This window comes from Anas platyrhynchos, chromosome 12 (genome assembly GCF_047663525.1).
Source record: "Anas platyrhynchos isolate ZD024472 breed Pekin duck chromosome 12, IASCAAS_PekinDuck_T2T, whole genome shotgun sequence".
NCBI lineage: Eukaryota > Metazoa > Chordata > Aves > Anseriformes > Anatidae > Anas > Anas platyrhynchos.
This window is the reverse complement of record NC_092598.1, coordinates 12,265,991-12,287,625: the sequence shown is the minus strand read 5'-3', so window position 1 is coordinate 12,287,625 and position 21,635 is coordinate 12,265,991. Positions and strand designations below refer to the sequence as shown.

The 21,635-nt window shown below is 57.5% G+C and overlaps 1 protein-coding gene across 7 annotated transcripts in view; it reads left to right on the top strand.

The window, feature by feature from the left end:
- The window catches only part of PLEKHG4 (pleckstrin homology and RhoGEF domain containing G4), an 83,621-nt gene that overhangs the window by 57,632 nt on the left and 4,354 nt on the right, over window positions 1–21,635 (top strand). For 4 of the 7 annotated variants that reach the window (XM_038185460.2, XM_038185463.2, XM_038185459.2 and 1 more), the window contains exons 11-21: window positions 171–309; window positions 2,375–2,497; window positions 2,997–3,188; window positions 15,400–16,346; window positions 17,389–17,638; window positions 18,390–18,479; window positions 18,781–19,005; window positions 19,712–19,882; window positions 20,060–20,273; window positions 20,838–20,954; window positions 21,038–21,301. In XM_038185460.2, coding sequence (XP_038041388.2) covers window positions 171–309; window positions 2,375–2,497; window positions 2,997–3,188; window positions 15,400–16,346; window positions 17,389–17,638; window positions 18,390–18,479; window positions 18,781–19,005; window positions 19,712–19,882; window positions 20,060–20,273; window positions 20,838–20,954; window positions 21,038–21,301 — 2,732 coding nt within the window. The remainder of the gene's footprint in view (window positions 1–170; window positions 310–2,374; window positions 2,498–2,996; window positions 3,189–15,399; window positions 16,347–17,388; window positions 17,639–18,389; window positions 18,480–18,780; window positions 19,006–19,711; window positions 19,883–20,059; window positions 20,274–20,837; window positions 20,955–21,037; window positions 21,302–21,635) is intronic. The other 3 variants (XM_072043911.1, XM_038185461.2, XM_072043912.1) reach the window with 1 other exon arrangement.

The window sequence follows — 21,635 nt, the reverse complement described above, 5'->3', positions numbered from 1 at the left end:
ATGGTGAGGGGAGCAGCGTGATTGTCCTTCTGCTCTCCATATGGAGATGGCCATTACTCGTCCCGCCAGGAGGGCGACTCAACGCTGCCTTCAGCCAAGTCGCGTTTGCATGAAGTGCTGGGGGAAAGACCTGATGCAAAACCCCTGACCACGCTTGTGTCCCCTTCCAGGGACTCGCTGGATGCCGCTGGTGCGTTTTATAATCGAGTCGATGAGGGCGTGCACCGCCTGGTGATGCTGTCCAACAAACGCATCCAGGAGCTGGAGCTGGTGATGGAGTTTGAGAAAGTGGAAGAATGTTTTAAGGAGGTAAGGCCTGCGTGTCGGCTGCTGTGACTGCCTGCTGCCACCCTCTGTGCGTCCCACAGCAGGTACTGGGCCTGTTGATCCCTCCTGCAAAGGTGTAGAGCAATGCCCACAGACCCTCCTAAAGCACAAGAATTTGGGATAGGTTTTCAGATGTGCTGAGAACCAACTCACAGTTTGCCTGGTGGCTCCTGATGCCAGGTAAAAGTTTCCTGGCTGCTGTCTAGGTGTGGATCAGTCAAAGCCCACAAACATCTGTGAGGTTTTCATCTGACTCGAAGCCTCCATCCTGCTGCTGAACGAGCCACATCCCTGCTCTAGCTGCCCCTCCTGGCTCTGCACTCTGGGGTTGGTTCGCTGCAGCTGTGGGATAATGGAAGCAAACAGGCGCTGATTTTCAGAAAGACCTCTGAAACTTCAAGCCATGTAGATAAAGAAACTTAAGCTGTACAATATTTCAGGCTCTTGGAGTGTCCTACAGGATCTCATCAAATCTTTCAGTGTTGCAGATCTTTGCTCCCCAAAGCCTGAGCTGTACCTACAGTTTTTGGAGTCCTGTAGTCACCTGGGCTGTAACTCACCACCACCAAATGTTTCATACATCACTTGTGTGTATGTTTATATATTGTATGTACACACACACACACACACGTGAATTTACTTGAAGGATGGTGTGGTGCTTGGAGCTCATCTTACAAACCTATGTCCTCAAAGATCAGTGCTAGGACCCAGTTCTCCATCGTCCTTCTGGGATTCTGGGCTCTTCTCTAGAGAGAACTGGATTTGCAAAGGAGGCTGTAGCCTACCTGTTTTCACAGGCCGAGGTGGATCCAGGAGTTTAATGACTTTCCCATTTGGAGGTAGACACTCAGGCGCCATGCCCTGTGTGTTCAGGGCTAGAAGTGTGATGCAAGAACCTAGTAAAGACTCTCTTAAAGTTAAACGCGCAAGTTCCTAATACCGAACAAACAAAAAAAGGCACAAAGGCAGTTTACCTGCCTGTTCCTCCTTTATGCTAAGCTTTTTTTTTTGATTGAATCGAGGGAAATAAACTACTCCCAGCTTGCTTTCCTTGCAGTTCACTGGTGATGCTGGGCAGCACTGCTGGCATCAGCTGCTCCTCCTTTTAAGCCTGCCCAGGAGCAGTAGGCAGCAGCAGCGTGCCCCTCTGTACTGTGTGTCCTGACCTGCCCCTATCTCCTTCTCGTGCCAGTGGGCTTGCTCCGTGGGCCCTTCCCAGTCCCGAAGAAAAGGAATTAATCTCTGACTGTGGGCTGAGCTGGGGTATGGATTTAGATGACACAGGAAGCTGATCTGTCCCTGCAGGTGCAGCTGTTCCTGAAGCATTCAGAGGAGCTTGCTAGCCAATTAACTAGCCTATTAACTATAAACCCTTCACTGGTGGAGATGAAGGTGTTACCCTGCTGGAGTTCTGTGTCTGCTTTGCTTTTAGGACCAGGTTGTTCATCTTCTTCCCATGCTTGAGAATTCAGGTTTATTGTAGCAGCGATGGGACTCTGTCGAGGAACCTGCAGCACAGCAGCAGGGGCAGTGGGGTGAGCTGCCTTGCAGAAAGCCTGCATCTGAGAGTCCCAGGGAACCCTGAAACATTGCAGGTGGTGAGAACCTGGCAGCGTGTTCGCATTGACATAGCTCACGTGCTGCCAGGCAGAAAAGGGAAGTGGTATAGGAAATCTGGCAGCAGGGAGATTTTATCCCACTTGGGGGTAACAATAATAGGAGTATCAGGTCAGCCTGCAGCTTGCAGAGCTCGTGTTAGACCATGGCTCACCCGAAACAGAGCCCAAGCAGCTACTTGCCCTGTTTATGCCTAAGGCTGTGTGAGCAATAGCACAACTTCACAATTACAAAGTAACCTGAAGTGGAAAATCTCCAAGCAGGAGGCTCCACTGAAATGCCAGGATGGGGGAGAAGTGTACATGCACATTCTTTCCAGTAATGAACTGACCAGCATTATGAGAGCAATTCCCTGTTCTTTCCACATAAAGGCCTGCCCTGGTGAGTAGCACGGAGTGACTAATGGTGGAGCTTTTCCCTTTTCTCCTAGGTCAGCAGTTGGATCGAGAATGTTGGCAGGAAAAGGCTAAAGGAGATGATCAACCTGGACGATTCTTTGGAGATGCTGCTTCAAGCACAGAAGCAGTTCAGGGAGTTTGATCTTGTTGCCAGCGTAAGTGTTGTCTGATTGGAAAAACATATTCTCCAGAGTCTGAGCTGGCAGCGTGTTTGCATGCTCAGCCAAAGCCACGATGCTAAGGTGGCACTGGTAGAGAGTTCATCGCTGAGCTGTTCATGTCATCCCTTTACACTGCCCAGCTCCCCTGCTCTCCTCAGGTAGACAAAGCCACCAGCCCAGTCCTTCAGTAGAGAGGTATCTGCCAGTCTTGAGGAAAATAACTACTGTGATGGAAGAGACACTTGTCTTTTTTTTTTAATCCCAATTGACCTCTAGGCTTACTGGGTAGACCTTTACAAGCTGCCGTGTGGCTAACATAAATCCTAACAGATGTCAGGACTCTCCAGAATTCTGTTGTAAACAAGTACACCCCTGCTCATGTGAACTGAACCTAAAACCCAGTCTAATTAGCCCCATCTGTTAATGATCTCGAAGGCTATCTATTTTCCTTGTCAGGTCTCCATCCTCATGCACAATCACATTTCACTTTCAGGAATACTGCAGAAGGGGGCAGGAAGCACTGAAGAAGATGGATCGATGGGAAGACTTCTCCTCTGTGGACGTGCACTCTTACCGAGTGAAGCTGCAGACCTACAGAGATCAGCTGGAGGAGTTCTGCACTCAACTGGATGAAAACAGGCACCGGGTCTGCGAGACAGTCAGGCTGTACGAATTCTTTGACAAGGTGAGGCGAGACAACTGCTGCGTGGAGGAGGGTGTAAAAAAAAAGCCTGCTCGGACGCAGTCCAGAGCTTGGTTGTTTAGGAAAGACACGAAGCTTAACGCGTGTGCCAGCAGGGAGCTGAATCTCTGACTGGCAAAAGATCCCTCAAGCTCGTGGCTCTGCAGAGATTTTTTCAAGTCAGTATGTGGAAGAAAAGGTTAGTTCAAGAGAGCATCCACATCTAGTAAGAGCAGAGGTCTGCTGCTGTCTGAGCTGTAGCTTGTGGTCGCTTTTTGGGGCAGCAGTGGAAGAATCGTGGCAGCACTGGCTCAGACACCGAAGTCCTAGAGTTTGGCTCCTTGTGCCCAGCCTTGGCCACCCAGCCGAGGTAGTTTGCCTGCATTTTATTCATGCTGTATCCTTACGTGCTGCTAAATTCAGCCTGTTGGCATGTCCGGAGTATCACTCTGCTGTTCAGTCCTAAATATAGCCTGGTTCCTGTCTTTTGGAAGCATGCAGGAGGGAACAGAGCACCAGAGCAGTGTGGCTGAGGGACCCGAGGGCTAAGTTGGTCCAGGCATCTGCAGAGCAGCAGGAGAGGAGGTGTGTGGGGACGTGCTGGCTGCCTGGCATTCTCACCTGTTTGGTTTAATGCAAGCACACCCATTCAGCAGACCTGTCATTGCATCTGGTGTGATTTAATTCCTAAAGCTGCCCGTGAATAAGCAGGAGGATTTTCTGAGTGCATTTTGAAGTACAGCTTTGGCAGGAACAGAGGACCAGGGAGCCCGTGCTCCACTTATTCCACACTTGTACAAACATTGAGTTGGAAGTTCTCAAATTCCAGAAAGAATAGACACTAAAAGTTAAGCTGTACCAGATGTAGGTGCCACTTAGTTGCTGTCTCTGAGCTGGCTTGGCAGCCAGAAGTGCTCAGGGGAAGGGGAGGAAATTCAGCTAAACACGAAAAACACTGAGAAGCATCCTGTGCAAGGGAGGAGAGTGGAGAAGGCACCAGGTCGGTCCGACAGAACTCACTGATGGGTGTTCCTCCACAGCCTCAAAGCCTTTCAAAGTTTGGCCCATTCCCAGGGGCACAGATGTTGCGCAGCGCCCAAGGTTGGCCCATTTCTCTTCTCAGGGCTTCCCAGCACCACGCGTTCGGTTCCCTTTTGGTGGCTGACAGCTGCGGGAGGCAGTCCTTGGCAGCGGCAGCCCTCTTGGTTTCGTGCTGCACTGCCCCAGTGGGAGCTGCACGACAGCGGCGCGGTGCTTTGGTGTGGGGCAGAGCTATCTCGAGGAGGGAGGGAGGAGGATTTTGATCTCTGTAGTTTCAGTAGAACTATAAACAGCGGCGGTGTTGTAAATACAGCACGCAGGTACGGGGAGCCAGTGGCCAACCGAAACCAGGGGTGTGGGGGGGACGCATCCTGCAGCTGGAGGGTGAGCGCAGAAACTGCTGCGCAGCCTGAAAGTTCTCTCAGCGCCGATTAAAATAATCTTGATCTCCAGAACGCTTTCTGCCTTCTCAAAGCAAAGCTGGTGGTGGTGTCTGGGAGGTTGGGGGGGAGCAGGAGATGTTATCTAAACTGATTTCACTCTCCTCTGATGCTGAGCTGCTTTGACCTTACTGCTGTGATCTTGTCAGTGCCTGCCTAACCCCCTTCTCTCTTCCCTAATATCTGAAGGGATCAACAGCAGGAGTCTAAGCTCAGTAATGGCCTTGATTTCCTTCTTGTAAAGAGCCTGCGGTGTGCCAGACCCCAGGATTCGGGGAAAGAGCCTGGGGATGCGTGAGCAATGTACGCTATGGTAATGAGCTGGCAAGCTCCCACCTCTCCAAACATCTCAGCGCGTGCCAAGGGAGTGCAGCGCCCACCGCAGGCGTCGTGGGATTCATCCCCTGCCCACGAGGAGCGGGCGGCTCCCTTCCTTGGCCCTCCTGTATGTGGCAGGCACACAATCTGTAGGGTGCTGAGTGAGGCTGTGGAAGGGGACAGGCCTGCCCCGTATGGTCCATCGAGCCGCTGGGCTGTTTTTCACCTCTCGGCAGTTCTGGGGGCCCGTCAGAGCGCCCTGCGCCGAGGCAGGCTGAGCTGGGCCAGACCGTACAGAGCTTGCACATGGGCTGGCGGGGTGCCCTCCCCAAAGCTGTGAGTGGTGCCAAGCTGGATGTTTCCGTTTGTCCCCGCTTCCTCTGTGGCAGGAGTTCGTGGTGGCTGCAGGACGGCTGGGCTGAGGCAGGGGTGGTGAAGGGAGCTGCCTCCCTTTGGGGCTTTGAGCCTGGTCTGGCCTCTGTCTTTCACTCAATTCCAAGGCTGTGAGGGGATTTGGCACCACATGGTGCTTTGGGGGAGAAATGGGAAGCTGAACAAGCCTCCCAACAAGCTAAGATGTCCTATCAGAAGTACCAACGTCTGCTTTGTCCTGTGGCCGTGCGTCCCCAGTGTCCTGCGCTCTCGCTGCCTGTCCTGGCTTCGTGCTGACACCACAACAGGCCCGCTGGCACGGTCTCTGCCAGCCCCGGGATGTCAAGCAGTCCTGCAGAAGGTCGGTGGCAGACTCGTGATGCTTTCTGCCAAAAAGTCCCTGCTGGAAGAAAGCCCTGGCCCAACTGGAAAGGGCAGAGCCGCATCCCACCAGCTCAGCACCTGCGTGCCCTGCGGCCATGGGGTGGTTGGTACCCAGCGCCTGGGAGCTGTTGTGCCTGTGTCATCACAGGAGGGCCCCGGGGCAGCCCCAGCCCCCAGGGCTTTTTATCCTGCTCTGCAGGATGTTGTGCAAGGCGCTGCCTCCTCTGGTGGGAACCTTGGGACCTCGCCTTGCGTTCGCTTTCCAAGGGGAAGCCATCTGGAGGCCCAGTGCTCGGGACTGGTGGGCTGAGGCTGCTGGAGAAACGTTGGCGTTTCCCTTGTTGGGATTTCTTTGGGCTCTGCTCTGGAGCCTTCCTTTCAGAGGCGTTCTCTGGCCCTTGGATCTCATCTCTGGAAGGAGCCCAGCCATCCGCCTGGGCTGGTTCTGTCTCTGCAGCAGGGATCTCCAGCGAGGCCCCGCTGCTCAGCACGTGCAGAGTGTCACCCAGCTGCCCTGCGTCTCTGTTGGCATCTCTGGGCGCGTTACCTGCGCTCACGTGTGGCTCTGCCCGTGTCGGGTTCTCCTCAGCCCTTCTCTCCCTCTCACCCTCGCACCACTTTGTTCTTTGTGGCTTAGAAAACAAAGCCTTTGGCAAGTGAAGGAGGTGCCTGCCCTTCCTGGGGGAGGGCCAGCTGGCCTGCATTTGATTATGGCAGCGCCTCCTCGTCCCTCCCCATTGTCCTTGCTGCTCTAGGCATGCCAGCGTTGTTGCTCTCCATCCAGTGAACAAGTGCTGCTGCCTCTGGGGCCCAAAGAGGGGCCGGGGCCCTTCCTCCCCTCGCTCCTGCAGCTCTCCATGTGCCCTCCCCTCCAGCAGCTCTCCCGTCCCTGTCCCCGCAGCAGCAGCAGGACGCTCCTGTAAGTACCAAGCGTGCAGCGCCCGGGCTGACGTGGTGGTGGCATCGGGATTTGTTTGGGAACGATGTGAAGGAGGCTTTTCACTCCGCTGCTTGTGTGTGCGCGCGGCCAGCATGAATCAGAGCGCTCTGTGTGCGTCTTTTGTGTGCTCCGAGCCCTCCCAGCTGCGCGCGTCTTTGCGGGGTCCCTCTGAATCCCAGGGTCACGCTCTGTGTCATACAGCAGTGCCTGGCCCTGTATCTCTCTTTTAGGGGATATTGCATGATCCTTACAGATTTAATTGCATTTGGAAGACGTTGTTGGCACCGTGTGCCTCCAGACTACCTGGGCGCACATACGGGCAGAGCTTTTGCTCTGCCTTGACTTCTCTCAGAGGCTGTGGGCAGCACGAGGGGGCTGCTCCCCCGGGCTGCTGCGGGGTTTGTGGGCTCCTGTCCTGCGAGTGGCCGAGACCGGCTGGCGGAGCTGCTCTCCAGATGTGACAGCTGAGATCCAGGGCGTGATAAAGGAGCTGCCTTCATCAGCTGTTGATACCTGCCAGTTCTCCCCCCGGAGGCTCACAGCAGCTGCCTGCTGAGGCTGCTCCTTTCTGCAGTGCTTGGGTTCTGATGGTGTACGGGACGTGGTGTCTCAGACCGTGCTTTTAAGGAGAAAATTCCAGTCCCCTTCAGGGAGTAAATTGTTGATGTGTCTTTGTGCTTCGTCTCTGACAAGTAAAGGTCTGTGAATGCTGGAAAGGATCTGGGTAGCTGGGACCTACAAGTGGGATTTTCCTGTCACAGCAGGATTTCTTTCCATCGCAGGCTGCTTGGCACAGGCTGAGTTAAGTTTACTGGAAGTTTTGATTCCCAGCTCTGGGAACAGGCTTGCAGGAGAATGGGAGAACAGAACCGAGCACCACCGTGTAAAAAGAGACATCAGAGGTGTCATTGTTGCAGCGTACCTACAACAGACACACGGGCACCGTGCCACTGTGCTCGTCCCCTGCTGTCAGTCCTGTGCGAGGCAGAACATGGCTCTGTCCCCAGTGCTGCTGAGCAAATGGGATTTTTAGTGTGGCTTATAAGAAATCCTCTCGTATAACCTGTGCTGTCCTCCCTCTGATTAGAGACCGGCTTTTCTGGGGAGGGGCTGCGTGAAATGCCCCAATGACAGCTTTCACCTGGCTACTGGTGCAAGTACTGAGGTGATGAAGCAGCATCACACAGAGAGGAATCCCCTGCACCGTGCCTGCCTGATGCTGCGACTGCTCTAAGGCAAGGCTGCCGTGTCTGACAGCAGCTGTCTCATCTCTCTTGCTCTCCTTTCTCTCTCCTTCCTCAGTTACCCTGTCCAAATCGTGCCCCTGGACACACATTGAGCCTGATTTGCTCTCTCCTTTCAGGGGTGTCCACTTTCATACGCAGCCTGAAGCAGTTGGGGGATTGAGCCTCGAGGTTGGAAAATTGATCCTCCTGTGGAGTTCATGCAAGGTTAATGCATGAAATCTCTCCTTTCTCCTTCCCGCCAGGTTTTTGTTGGCAAAGTCTTCCTGCAAGTTTAATAAGCCTCTAATGGTTACTTTCCCAGCAAAGGATATTCCTCTATCAGAAAGTTTCTGCTTTGTCTTGAAGTTTGAGATAGACGTCCTGCACAAACAACGAGTCCTGACCATTTAAATCCAGTCTGCAGCAGCTCCCCCGAGATATTCCCTCTTGCAAAGTGAGTTATTTGGTTAATGTTCTGTTTTATGAATTGTCAGGAACTTGCTGCTAGATCTGCTGGCATCCAGGCCATTTTCTCTTGTTTCATCAACGACTTTGTTGCCAAATCGGTGTCACGGCAGTGTCTCTACCTCCCAGCAAGCTCCGTGACTGCAGGAGGAGGCTAAATGGCAGCACCTGCATTTGCTGCTCCTTCTGGTTTGCAGCACAGGTGTGAGACTGCTGCATAAGTTTGTCCCTCAGCGTCGGAGTCAGCAGTGCATTAGTTTGGGTGTTTCATGTGCTCCATCCAAGTGAAACTCACAGTTGAAGGTGAGGAGTTCTTGGGTTGATACATTTTTGAGCACTTTCCCTATCACCTCAGGCTGTGCTCGAGTGCAGCACGAGGTGTGTGTGGCCTGGCTGTTGGGATCCTCGTGCTTCTCCCTCCCAGGTGCTGCCCGAATCCTCCCCCTGCCCGGAGCCACAGCGGGCAGAAGAGGCTGGGCAGCACCACCCCAGGCCCGTAGCATCTTTTGGGGTGCAGGCTGCTCACCCCTCAGCTGCCTTCTGTGATCCCAGGAACACCCAACCTGTTCTGGCACTGCTGTGTGTGCAAGGGGGGCCACGTGTGATGTGCTGCAGCGCCCTTGGCCACCAGAGCACCTCTCTGTAACTATTTTGTGGCATCCTTGGCTGCCCGTGAGCACCAACTGACAGCTCCTGAGAGTCCGGGGCTCCCCGTGTGGGAGGCAGTGAAACCAAATCTCCTCCGGGATCAGGACCCGAAGCGTTTCCTCCCAGCAGGTTTAGGGATTTCCCAGCTCGGGTTGCAGCTGAGCACTGGAGGTGCAAGTTGTGGTGCTAGCAGGGGGCTTTCCTCAGCTGGCCCCCAGCCCTCTGCGTGTGAGCAAGATGTTGGGCCTGGATGCTGCTTTCCCTTGGATCCTGGGACGGGAGCTGCGCAGGGTGACAGACTTTCTGCATGCTCATGTGCTGGCATCCATCTGGATGCTTGGATCCTCCTGGAGGCTGGAATTCCCTTTAGTCACGGGAGTTCAATAGAGATCTGTTGCAGCAATCTGGCCACGGAGCTCCCCTCGGCTTACAGATGGGGCCGGAGCTCACAATGGCTCCATCTGCATATCAAAGCCCAGGCCATATGGACAGGGCTCCCCCGAGCACAGACTCTACAGTGGCTGCTCCAGGGGGGCTCGGATCCATCCTGTGCCTCTCCTTGGATCCTTTCTGTGCCTCTCCGTGTGCTCTTAAACCAGGGACAAATCTCCTGCCTCGTCAGTCACCCAGAGGAAGGGAGGCCCAACAGTTGAGCTGAGTATCGGGGTTCACTTTCAGCCCCACACCTCACCTCCCAAGGCAAAACTGCCCTCAGAGAGAGGGGGAAGAGCCTTGCCCCTTGCTCAACCACAGCAGTGGAGCCATCCCGTGGGCCAGCAGCACACGGGTGCCTGGATTTGCTCCTGCAGTGCCCCGCGGGCTGCTGTGGGGCTGGGAGAGGTGGCCGGGCAGCTCCCAGCGCATCGCTCAAGAATGAAGCAGAGTTGGGCTCAGCTCGGCACAGCAGAGAGGCCGGGAATTGAAGGCTACAGAGACAGCATCAACGCGCCCCTGGGCAGGCCTGAGGGCTCGCTGGAGGTTTTGCAATCCCCAGCTGAGCGTGGAGGGTGTCATTAACGGGGAGCTCAGGGCAGACACCCACCACAGCCCCGTCTGCCCTCGCTGGCCTGCTCTTACCCAGGGGTATTTGTGCAGCGTGGCTCTGGTGAGTGCTGCCTCTCGCCTGGAGTAGTGGAGGCCACGCTCAGCGCTTCTGGAAGACCTGCCAGACTTCTGGCTGCTTGGAGCAGCAGCTTGTTTATTAATTAAGGGATTTCCTTAATTGTTGTATGTCACACGCTGTCGTCTTGCACCCTCCTGAGCTGATAACGTCAGCTGTGTGTACTGGGGTAACTGGTGGGAGTAACTGGGAAGGAGGGCGGATGGTCCTCACCAAGGCGGTGAAACGGCATCTGCTCTTGTTCTCGTCAGAAGGGATCGTAAGCGGAGTTTCACTGACAGAAGAGCTTTGCAGTGAGGCACAGAGCTCATGAAAAGATGGGCAGCGCTTCAAACGCAAAGGGGCTGCTTTGCAGCAAACACAACCGTTGAAGTTGCTGGTTTTGCTGGGAGCAAACTTGGTCCTCGGTCCTCCGGGCTTAGGAGTTCTCAAATGTTGAGAAAATCCCCTTGGTGGGACAAAAGAAAGAAAAAAGAAAAAAAATCAGTGCTGAATCTACCCAAGCGTTCAAAGACACGACCGACCACGGAGCAAAACACAAAGACTGAGGCAAACTGCACATCATCTGCTGCTGGGAGGCTTTCTGCAGCTGCAGAGCAGCTGTAGAGGGCGAGTCCCAGCCCCTCACTGCCCGGCTTCCCGGGGAGTTGTTCCGTACGTACACATGTAAATCCGTGTGTCTAGCTGTACGTACACACCTCTGTCTGTGTCTGGCACGGGTTGCAAGCTCTGAATCCAACGAAGCAGGGATTACCGTGGCTTGGTGTGAGTCATTAGTTGAGTCAGCCTGCTCTTAATGAAGCCACCCTAGGTGTTTTTTGGCTGTCGCAGCAATTAGCAGAAGGGCCAGCACGCGTCCCGCACGCCAGCCCCAGCGCAGCGAGCCGCGGCTGCCCCGTGGGTCAGCGTGTTGCCATCAGGAGGGAAGGGATCGTGCGTAACGCCGTTTGCTCCAATTAGCTTCTCCTCTAATTTAGACTCTCCTGGACGTGTCGAGCCTCACCGCCCAAAGGGGAAAGGAAGGGAGTGCTGAGCTCTGCTCACGTTCACCCGGAGCGCAGGAGTGTTTCCGAGCGTGGTGCGTGGTGCTCTTAACAAGCACACCCTGCCTGCTGCAGCACCCACAAGCTCTGTGAAGCCAGGCCCCATCACATTTCCCGCTGACCATTGACCCTTCCTTTTGTAGGGCACCTCCTCGTTCTCCCTCCTGATCCTGAAACCTGAGGGATTTATGGCCGGTGCTCGCCTCTCATCCTTTGCCCTCCTGCGGTGTTTGTACAGCGCCAGCCACTTGGTAACAGGCAGCAATGCAAATAGGGGATTGAAAGTTTGTTTTTCTTAGCTGGCTTTAGGCAAACTGGTGATTTTCGTGGTCTCTCCTCCCTTGCAGAGAGGAGGGGAGGCCTCGCGAGCCACACAGCAACTCCGGAATTGTTGCGCTTTGTATTTCAGGAGGGTGAGCCCGTTCCTCAGTGCTTCGAGCTGAGCTTCTACAGCTACATCCCGTGTAGGACATGGTTTTGATTAGGCTGCTCTCCGCTGCTAATGAATCCCAGAGAAGGCTTCACATGCAGTTCGGAATAGTCAAATGTGACAGGGTGGGGAGCAGGGAGCAGCGAGCCTCAGCACAGGCTGCGTGGAGCTGCTGGCTTTGCTGAGTGCTTGCGCTCCCGGTGCACCCCAGCTGCTGCCCGCTGGAAGTGAGCGGGGCTTTGGCTTTGCTACATCTTCAGAAGGGACCGTCCTGCTTCCCCAAAGCTCTTGTGTGCCGGGTGGCAGCTTGCTTTGAGTTTTGCTCGAGTTTGGGGTGGGTAGGTATGTTTTCTCTCCGTTTCTGCACTGTGCAAGGAAGGGGATCTGGCCCGCGCCCAGGCGGGCTGCTCTCCGCACACTTCAGTGCTTCTCGTGTGAAGCTCGGCCCCTTCCCCCCCGCCTGCTCTCCGGTTTCCAGGGCTCCTCAACCTGGTATTTAGGCTAGCAGCATTTGCTTGTGAATAGCCGGAGCCCGAGGTGGCCCTGCCTCAGTCCGGGGCCCTCGGGGATGGTGATCAGCAGGGAGCTGCGCTCGGCCGGGACATGGACCCGCTCTGTACCAATGGCAAGGTAGGATGGGGGATGTTTGGAGGGAATTAACCAGCTTGCCCTCTGCGGGTCCTGAAGGTTTGCTCTCTCCCTGCCCTTTCCTTCGTGGGTGCTGTTAGTGGCAGTGGGTGGGAGGCTGAGGAAATTTCGGGTGGGTCCGAGCGAGCGGGGAGCCGAGGGCTTTCTGCTCTGCCTGCCTGGTCCCTGTCAGCAGGGAAGGCAGCTCGTGGCTGTCTGCGAACTGACAGCTCTCCTGCCAGGAAGGTTTCGGTCTAAATAATGTTGCTTTCGGTGTATTTCATTGTAAAGCAGTGAATTGCTGCTTCGGAACTGTCAGCGTTGAAGGCAGTCCGCAGCCACGAGTCCCTGCTTGTGCTGTGCGCGCAGCAACCTGTGACAGGGGACAGCAGTGCTGCGAGCTGGGGGCAGTCCTCAAAGCCCCAAAATCATGGGTTTTGGAGGCATTGAGCCCCAGCGAGCACCTGCAGTGAGAGGAGCACAGCTGGGAGAGGCATTTTGGGGCAGGGCAGCAGCATTTACCTCGGACCTGTGCTCCGGTAAGTGCCGTTGCTCTGTCTGCTGGTGCCCAGACCCCTGTGGAGCAGGACAGGCACAGCATGGGGGGACTTGGCCCCTCTTGTGGCTTGGCCCTTAGGGCAGCTTCAGCTGCTGTACCCACAGCTGCTTTAGGATTCCTGTCTCGTTGCTCCCCTCAGGTTCAGTTTGGGGTTTTTACGACCTCTATCTCAGCTCCCCTGCGCAGCCGCTTCAGTGTGGAAGGAAACTTCCCTAGGGGCGTTTTTCTTCTGCAGAAAGTTAGGGAAGTTTGTGATCTGCCTGCTCAGACACCCAGCTGCCAGCATGACAAGAAAAAACTCCTGTTACAAGAATTATCTCCCCACGGGAAGAGGTGAAAGAGAAGGCTTAGGCAGAGGCAGCCCCTTCCAAGGACGGAGCCGGCGGCGATGCCCTTGCTGTGTGGCGTTGCTTCCTCCTGCGTGCCTCCATGGAGGGGGCTGCTGTTTTGTGTGCTTTTCATGTGCTTTCGTGTGCTTCCAGGGGCAGTTGGAGCGGGTGATGTGGCTGGGAAAGCCTTGGTGGCCACTTAGCATGTTCCCAAGCAAGCTGCGGGGTGTGGAGGGCTGCTCCCATTGTGCAGGGAACAAAGCGGAGCCATTCACGAGCCTGTGACAGGCACTGGGGATGGAAGAAGGGCCGAGATGCAGAGTAATTCCTGCGTGCTGTGGAGTCCTTGCCAGGAACAGCCAGATAGCATATGAAGGTGGGGTGGTGGGGCTGCCTCCATGGGTGGGTTGCAGCCCTGGTTCCTCCTCGCCGAGCTTTACCCATCCCTGAGCAAAACAGAGCCTGCGTACGGCCTCTGGGTGGGATCATCACCCCTTGGCTGACGGGAGAGGTGAGCTGAGCCCTCAGCCCTGCCTGGGGGGCTGGTTTGTTTAGAAATGGAAGGAGCAGCACAAAACCCCGTCACACCAGGCCATCTGTTGCTGCTGTGCGGGTCTGCCGGGCTCCCTGGCACTCGGGGAATTAAAGAGCCCGGGAAGTGCAGGCTCGGCGAGCTCTGGCATCTCCTCTGCCCGCTTTGAGCCCCTCTCTCCCCCAGCAGCGGGCACTTCCAAGCATAAAACCTGGGCTGAGAGAGCGGCAGGGCTGGGCCGTCCCTGTGCCGGGGCTGCTGCTGCTTCTGAGCATTTTCCCCCAGCAGCTGCCGGCCCTAACGAAGCAGCTCCTTGCTCTGCATGAGTAATGGGGCTGGCTGCACGCAGAGCACGCAGCTGCAACTCCAAAGAGCACCGGGGACGGCTGGGGCAGCTCCCGTGGCTGGGGCATCTGCCCCTGGAGTGACTCCTCGGCCCGTGGGTGGCCTCCTGCACGCTGCCATTCAGCTCTCCTCACGTCCTGCACACCCTGCCCTGCCTACCTGTGTCAGCAGCCTGGCACCCAGCATTTCTTCACCAGTGTCCTGACGGGGATTCAGTGTCTGTGTAGCACTTGGCTGTTCTGTTCCTGACCTCGAGGCCTTCTTCTGCGTGCCAGTACGGGCTGTGAGCTCTCAGAGTGAAGGCTGTTGGAGCAAGGATGCTCAGATCTGGCTGTCAGGTGGGAAATGCTCCGAGGCTGACGCTTTCCTTGCCGGCACAGAGTGTGGCTGTAGCTCCCCAGCACAGCCACAGCAGCAGGGCCAGGCAGGTGAAGTGCCGGCTGGTTCACCCCAGGGGCAGCCCGTGGGGTTTCTGCACGCACGCAGTCTGTGGAAGGTGCTGGGCAGGCCTGTCCGGGGGTTTTCTCTGCCTTCTGCATCAGATGTGAACAACTAACTCTGTGTTTTCACTGCAGCGAAGCTCCCTGCACAGTTAAACCTCGTCAGCCCCATTCCTGCCTCTGTCCATTTGGGCAGAGCTGTATCAGCGAGGCCTCGTGGGCACTGCTCATAGAGCTGAGCCTCGTGAAGCAGCTTCCAGCATTCCTGTAGTGCTAGAAACAAAGTGCTGAGCTGGGTGCTGAGCTCACCAGCGCGAGCAGGTAACGCTGCAGCAGGCAGGGCTGGGCAGGCTGCTGACTCCGCTCGGGTGCCAGCAGCTGCAGAAAACGCTTGGGCTGCAGCTGAGCTCGTGTGGTCCCGGATTCCCATTGCTGTGGGAACGGGTTGGGGTGACCAAAGAGCCCGGCTCTTCTCGAGCCATGTGCTGTGCCCCGTTGGGTCTGGGGAGCAGCAATCTGCTCCTGGATAGCTGGCTCCATGTCCTGCTGGGAGCAGGCAGGATGAGGCAGGAAGGTTTTAGGTTTTATCCCAAGCAGGGCTGTGAAGGTTCCTGCAGCCTCAGCAGCCTGGGATCCCCTGGGATCCCCTCCCTTGGGATCCCCTCCCCAGGGCTCACGGCCGGCAGCGTGGGTGCTGCCGGGGAGGTAGGGCTGCGACAGAGCAGCCGGCACAGCTGAAGCCCTCCGCATAAGGAGCTGTTTGTTTTGCTGAATTGTGAATTCAGCCCCACGGTGACAATAGCAGCCCCCCCCCCCGCCCTCCGCTCACACTCGAGGAACTGCGTTGGCCACACACTGATCCTTTCTCTCGCCTCACGCTTTAGGCACCGAGCCGGGGTTATTCTTCCCTGAGTGCCTCTGACTGGCTCTTGCCTTTTGTTCTGGCTCCCTGCAGGCGTACGAGTGGGCCTTGGAAGGGATGCGACACCTCGCCTGCATCAGCATGGAGGACTGCAGCTCCGCCGAGCACTGCGCGGGGGTCATCAAGTGCCTGGAGAGCTACAAGGGGCAGCACCCGGACATCAGCGACGCCCGCTTCCAGGAGATGAAGGAGCTGGCCTGCGAGCTGAAGAGCGAAAAAGGACTCAAGCAGTGGAAGTTCGCGTGGTCCAAGTGCCAGGAGACCAAGCTGGTTTTCGAAAAGAAGCTGGAAGCGGCCCTGAGAACCAGGAGGTCGCTGCTGGCAGACCGCAAAGCAACCGTGGGGGAGCAGGCACGGGCTGGCAGCGAGGCTGGCACCCTGTGCCCACGCAGGCACTCGGAGGGGGCCACCCCCGGGCCGCCCTGGGACAGGACTTGCAGCACATCCCATGGCTACAGCAGGCCCGGCCGCTCTGCGGGCTGGACTAAAGAGCAAATCCCTTCTCCCACCCTGAGCTGCCCCGGTGATTTTGGTGCTGGGGACGAATTTGCCTGCCAAGCTGCTCTCGGGGCCGGGCCCCACTGCGGCCGAGTTCCTTTTGGAAGCGGGGCCGCCAAGTCACCCAAACTGCCCGAGGAAAAGTCGAACCTGGAGAGCATTTTGGAAAGCCTGGAGGTGAAACCCTCCTGCGCCTCCACTCCATCCGCTGGGAAGCCCCCTCCCAGGAGGATGCTCCGCAAAGCCCAGAGTTTCGACCTGCCCTGCGGTGAGAGCCTGTGGTCGGGCTGCCAGAGGACGCTGAGCGAACCGGCCAGGTACGGCAACACCGGCGTCTTTATTAAGGGGCTGGAGGTGAGCAGCACAGAGCTGGTGGACAGGACGTTCGCGCTGCGGCACGGCGCTCACAGCTGGGCTGCGGACTGCCTGCTGGAGGGACAGAGGGGCTGCGGCTCCGCCACCGAAGCCAAGAGCTGGGGCAGGTGAGTGAGCGGCTGCGGCGCTTGGGGGGGGAAAAAGGGAAAAGGAGGTCTGCTGGCCTGGCTTTTGTTCTGGTCTTTCCCTTCTCTTCGAGGATCTTAACTTCACTGAGCACTGCAACGTGCCCAGGGCAGGGAGAGCCCAGGGATGGGAGCTGCTCCTGAGAGGGAGTCGCCAGGCAGGTCTTTCAACTGCTCTCCTTGGAAAAAAAAAAAAGTTGAAAATAAAAAAAAAAAAAAACCAACACTTGCAGATCTCAGAGAACTGAGAGCTGCCTGGGGTGATCCCGCACAGGGCGGTGCTGGGAACGTGTGTGCGCCCCAGTGGCTGTGGGCACAGAGCGAGGGCACGGGACCCCCGCAGGAAACCTCCCCAGCAGGGAAAGTGCCCCGCAAAAGGGTCTGCATGCCTCCCGCACCGAGCTGAGCCCAGCCCTGTCCCCTGGGTGGCAGGAGGCAGCCCCGCTGCTCGGCCAGCCAGAGGAGCTGAGAGGAGAGGCGCGTTGGCAGTGGTTAGGGCCGGTGCTGTGCTGCCTCGCAGTGGAAACCTGGGACCTGGGAGCACTCGTCTCAGGGCAGCACGGAGCAACACGTGCTGGAGGTGCTCGTTCCTGGTGAGCTGCAGCCCGACAGCCCCTGCATCCAGAGCTCCTGTTCTCCCAGCGTTAGCAGTGCCTCCCGCAGCACCCAGTTGTGTGCTCACACAAGTCACTGGGATTTCTGCTTTCCCTCGTTTTTGAGGAGCGTGCTGACCTTGGGGGCATCTTGTTGTGTCCAGGAGCCGGGGCTGGGTGAGCCCAGGGACGTGTGTCCTGCCGAGAATGGGGCTTCCCTTCCAGAACAGAGAAACCAGTTGTGTTCCTTGGGTCTGCACGGGCTCTGGCAGGGTCAGCTGTCACAGAAAGCTGCAAATCCCAGCTCAGATGGCACTAAGGGGTCACCTCCAAGCTGGGACCTGGGGAGGGCTTCTGTAGGGCCAACCCAGATGCTGCTGCAGCGCGGCTGTGGTCCCGGTCCCTTCAAGGCCGAGCGTTCCCTCTTGCAGCAAGCTGCGGCACATCATTGACGAGATGGTGACCACGGAGCGAGAGTACGTGAGGTCGCTGTGCTACATCATCGACAGCTACTTCCCCGAGATGGAGCGCCTCGACCTCCCCCAGGACCTGCGCGGGAAGCGCAGCGTCATTTTTGGGAACCTGGAGAAACTCTACGACTTCCACAGCCAGTATTTTCTGCGGGAGCTCGAGAGCTGCTGCAACCACCCGCTGCGTGTCAGCCACTGCTTCCTGCGGCACGTAAGGCATCGGCACCTTCTCCTGGGGGCGGGCTCCTCCGTGCTTGGCTCCTGTGCTTTGCATTTGGCCGCCTGTCGCCATGCTGCTGGGCTGTGGCTGTTTTTGGGAGGGGAGAAGCGCCCTGCGCTGGCTCTAGGGGCGTGCGTTGGGTCACTTTGCAGCCCCTGGTGTGGGTGGGGAAGGGGCGTTGAGGCTGTAGTAAGGGCACGAGGTCTCCTGGTGCGTGGTGCTTGTGCTGAGCCCAGGCAGCAGCAGCTGCTCTTTGCCTTTCCTGTTGTTCTTTGCCACCACGAGACACTGCTGGGGCAGCAAAAGGCTGCTCCTTAAAGCCCACCTCCTTCTTCAGGGGCATCCCTCACCTTGTCTTCTGCCTGTGGCATCGCTGTGGAAGGACTTTGAGCAGAGAGGTAGAGGAGAGGTTGCAAAGAGTGGCAGGGAGAAGCACGAGGCACCGGGCTTAAGCTCAGCTGCCCCATGCGTGCTTGTCACTTAGCAGGTGGTTGATATCCCGTGGGGTGTGTAACGAGCAAGGGGTAGCAGGAAAACGAGCTCAGAAGTCCTGGCTGCTGTGGGAGTAGGAAGACAAGAACTCACCCTGGCTCTTGCTGAACTTAAAGCTGAGTCTTTGCCCCGATGCCTGGAGGAGGCTCTGGGGCAGCCTGGGAGAGGCAGAAGGATGGGAGGCACCAACCCCGGGGCTGTCGCCGGGTCCTGGGTCTGCCTTGGCCTCACGCGGGGCTCTCTCTTGCAGAAAGATCAGTTTGGGATGTACGCCTTGTACAGCAAGAACAAGCCGAAGTCGGACTCGCTGCTGGCCAGCCACGGGAACACCTTCTTCAAGGTAAACCCCCCTGCCCGTCCCCGCGGTGCCTCCGGGCGTTGGGGTCGCTGCTGTGTGCAGCCCGGCCCAGCTTCCCTGCTTGAGGTGTGCTCAGCGCTGCTGCTGCCTGCCTGGCTCTCTGCACAGCTGGGCAGAGATGTGGTGGGTGCTTTGGGAAGGAGCCCAGCACCCAGCAGCACCGATCCTGTTCCTTGCAGAGCAATCTGAGTACCTCAGTCAGGAAGCTGAGGCTGTGAGCAGCCGTAGTGTCAGTGCCTGCACGCATGGAGCTGCCGCCCTCACTCTCTGCTCTGCTTCTCAGTTCAAGCAGGTGCAGCTGGGGGATAAGATGGACCTGGCCTCCTACCTGCTGAAACCCATCCAGCGCATGAGCAAATACGCCCTGCTCCTGAAGGACCTGATCAAGGAGTGCAGCGAGGCGCAAGAGCAGGAGCTGGGCTACCTCCGAGCGGCTGAGGAGATGGTGAAGTTTCAGCTGCGGCACGGGAACGACCTGCTGGCCATGGATGCCATCCGCGACTGTGACGTACGTTGTGGTGTCCTCTGCTGCCTGGGGGTGGCCAAGCCACGCTGCTCCCCCCTCTCTAGGTTTGGGGTCTTTGGGCTGTGTGGTGAGCATCCCCTCAGTGGGCAGGGTGCCCCTCGGTTTGCTAGGGGAGGCAGCGAGTTTGTGGGAGGGAATTCAAAGTGATGCTGATGCCAGGGATAGGCAAAAAGCAGCAAGGTGGGACTTGGAGAGGCACACGAAGGACAGCACTTGGAGGAGGAGAAATAAAGTAAAATATCAGTCTACGGCAGGGCTCAGGGTGGAGGGGGATGGATCTGGGGCAGGAGGAACTGAGGTGCTTGTCGTCTGACCCAGATGTGCCTGGGCTCCTGGCGGGTTTCTGGCTGTCTTTTCCTCTTGAACTTCCTCTATCTCCCAAGAAGGGCCAGGCTGGTGCCTCCAGTTGGCACCCCACAGTTGGCTTTGTCCCAGATCTGTGCAGGGTGACAGGAGGTGGTGTCTGTGGGCCGGGCCTTAGCTCTGAGCCGCTTGTTTTAGCCTGGTGTGACCTCTAGCCCCAGGGAGGTGGGTTCCCGTACCTCTTCCAGGTGACAGGCAGTGCCTGCTTCTTCATCACGCGGGCCATGCACGGGACCCTGCTCCTTGTGTCTGCGTCTGCTTGGCCCTGGCTTCCTGCTGTCTGGGGGAGCTGCTGGGGCCTTACCAGGATGTTCCCCGTGGCCAGGTGAACCTGAAGGAGCAGGGGCAGCTGGTGCGGCAGGACGAGTTCACCATCTGGCTGGGCCGCAGGAAGTGCCAGCGACACGTCTTCCTCTTTGAGGACCTGATCCTGTTCAGCAAGCCCAAGAGGATCGAGGGTGGCTTTGATGTCTATATCTACAAGCGCTCCTTCAAGGTAAGGGCAGCTTTGCAGATTGCTCTTGGGCAAGAGGTGGCTCTGGACTTCTCCCTGAAGGTCGCCTGTCTCCTTTCATCGGGTCAGCTCTCCCCTGGCTGGCCCGCCACCAAGATTACCCTTTCTGCCCCTGGCACAGCCCCGGCTGATCCTTTGCACTTCCTTTTTTCCTGGCAGACCGCAGACATCGGTCTGACGGAGAACTCTGGGGACAGCGGGCTGCGCTTCGAGATCTGGTTCCGAAGACGAAAGTCGAGCGACACCTACATCCTCCAGGCCAGCTCAGCCGAGACCAAGCAGGCTTGGACCAGTGACATTGCCAAGATCCTGTGGCAGCAGGCAGCCCGCAATAAAGGTGTGATTCCTTCCCAGGGCGTCTGTGCCGCAAAAGGTGCGGGAGCCCCCTTCAGCTCGTGCTGTCCTGAGTAGGTTTGCAGCCTATTAGCAGGCAGCTTTGTGTGGCAAGCAGCCGTGTGCCTGCATGCAGCCTCAGGAGCATGTGCTGGGGTTGGCTGGGTGCTGTCCCTTCCCTGCCCCTCGTCCCAGACACCTTGACAGCAGTCCAAGCTCTTTGTGACTGTGGACACCTGCCTGGACGCTGGGAGAAATGGGAGGTGCTAGCACAGGGTTTCCTGCTCTGTGAGAGTGGCCGTGCTTGTGAGAAGCTCGCTGTTCTCCCCACAGCTTCGCTATCGGAGTGGCAGCTTGCCTGGCTCAGGCTGGCCGAGCTTATTTTTCACCCCAGGCTTCCTGCTTGGATCACACTCACAGGCGGCATGGCACTGGGCACCTGAACCAGAGCAGAGCATGAGGGGCTGGTCTGTGCAGACTGTTCAGGCTGGGGAGCAAGGGGAGAACGGATCTGAGGCCAGCAGCTCAGGAGCAGCCTGGCCCTGGGGCAGGGAGGGCCGGGGCAGCCTGGCAGGCGGCTGTTACACCTTGCTCTTCCCTTCAGAAATCCGCATGCAGGAGATGGTGTCCATGGGCGTGGGCAACAAGCCGTTCCTGGACATCAAACCCAGCGAGGCAGCTATCAATGACCGTGCTATCGATTACATCATGAAAGGCAGAGGTAAGTGTCAGCTCACCCTGCCCCCTTGCTGCAAGCGAGCCGGGTGGGGCTGACTCTCAGGGCTTCGTTGTGTTTTGTGGCAGGCGCCAGGACCAGAGCATCAATCGCAGTGTCTCTGTTCGACCATTCCAACCCGTACAAGAGGACTCAGGCGCAGCTCTCTGCAGGCAGCACCGCTGCTGCGTACGGCCCTTCCTCCTCCTCCCTGCTGGGGCCCCTCAACCTGCACATGTACCTGGACCAGGCTCTGCTGCCAGGCGTCCTGGCCCCCAGGCGCCCCTTTGACGTTGGTGCCTGCATCGAGGAGGATGAGCTGGAGCACGAGACGAGCAGCCAGCCCTCACTGAGTACGTATGAGCCGGCCGTGCTGCAACACACCCGGGGATGGGACCCATAGCCCAGCCTCTCTGTGCCATGGGCTTGTCCCCACGGCTCGCTCCCTGCTGTGTGGTCACACCAGGCTCCCTGGAGTCACGGCACACCCTGCCACATACCCACACTGCCCTTCTACACAAGCTCCATTCCTGCTTTCACAGGAGCAGGCTTGGTGCTGTGGCCTTGGAGGGCAGTGTTTGTGCCTCTGCCTGCCTTGCCCCTCTAGTAGGAGGCATTAAGTTCCTCACTTTGGCCAGCTTGGTCCAGTGACCCCTGTGGCTTCCCATGTGTGAAGCCCTCTGGCTG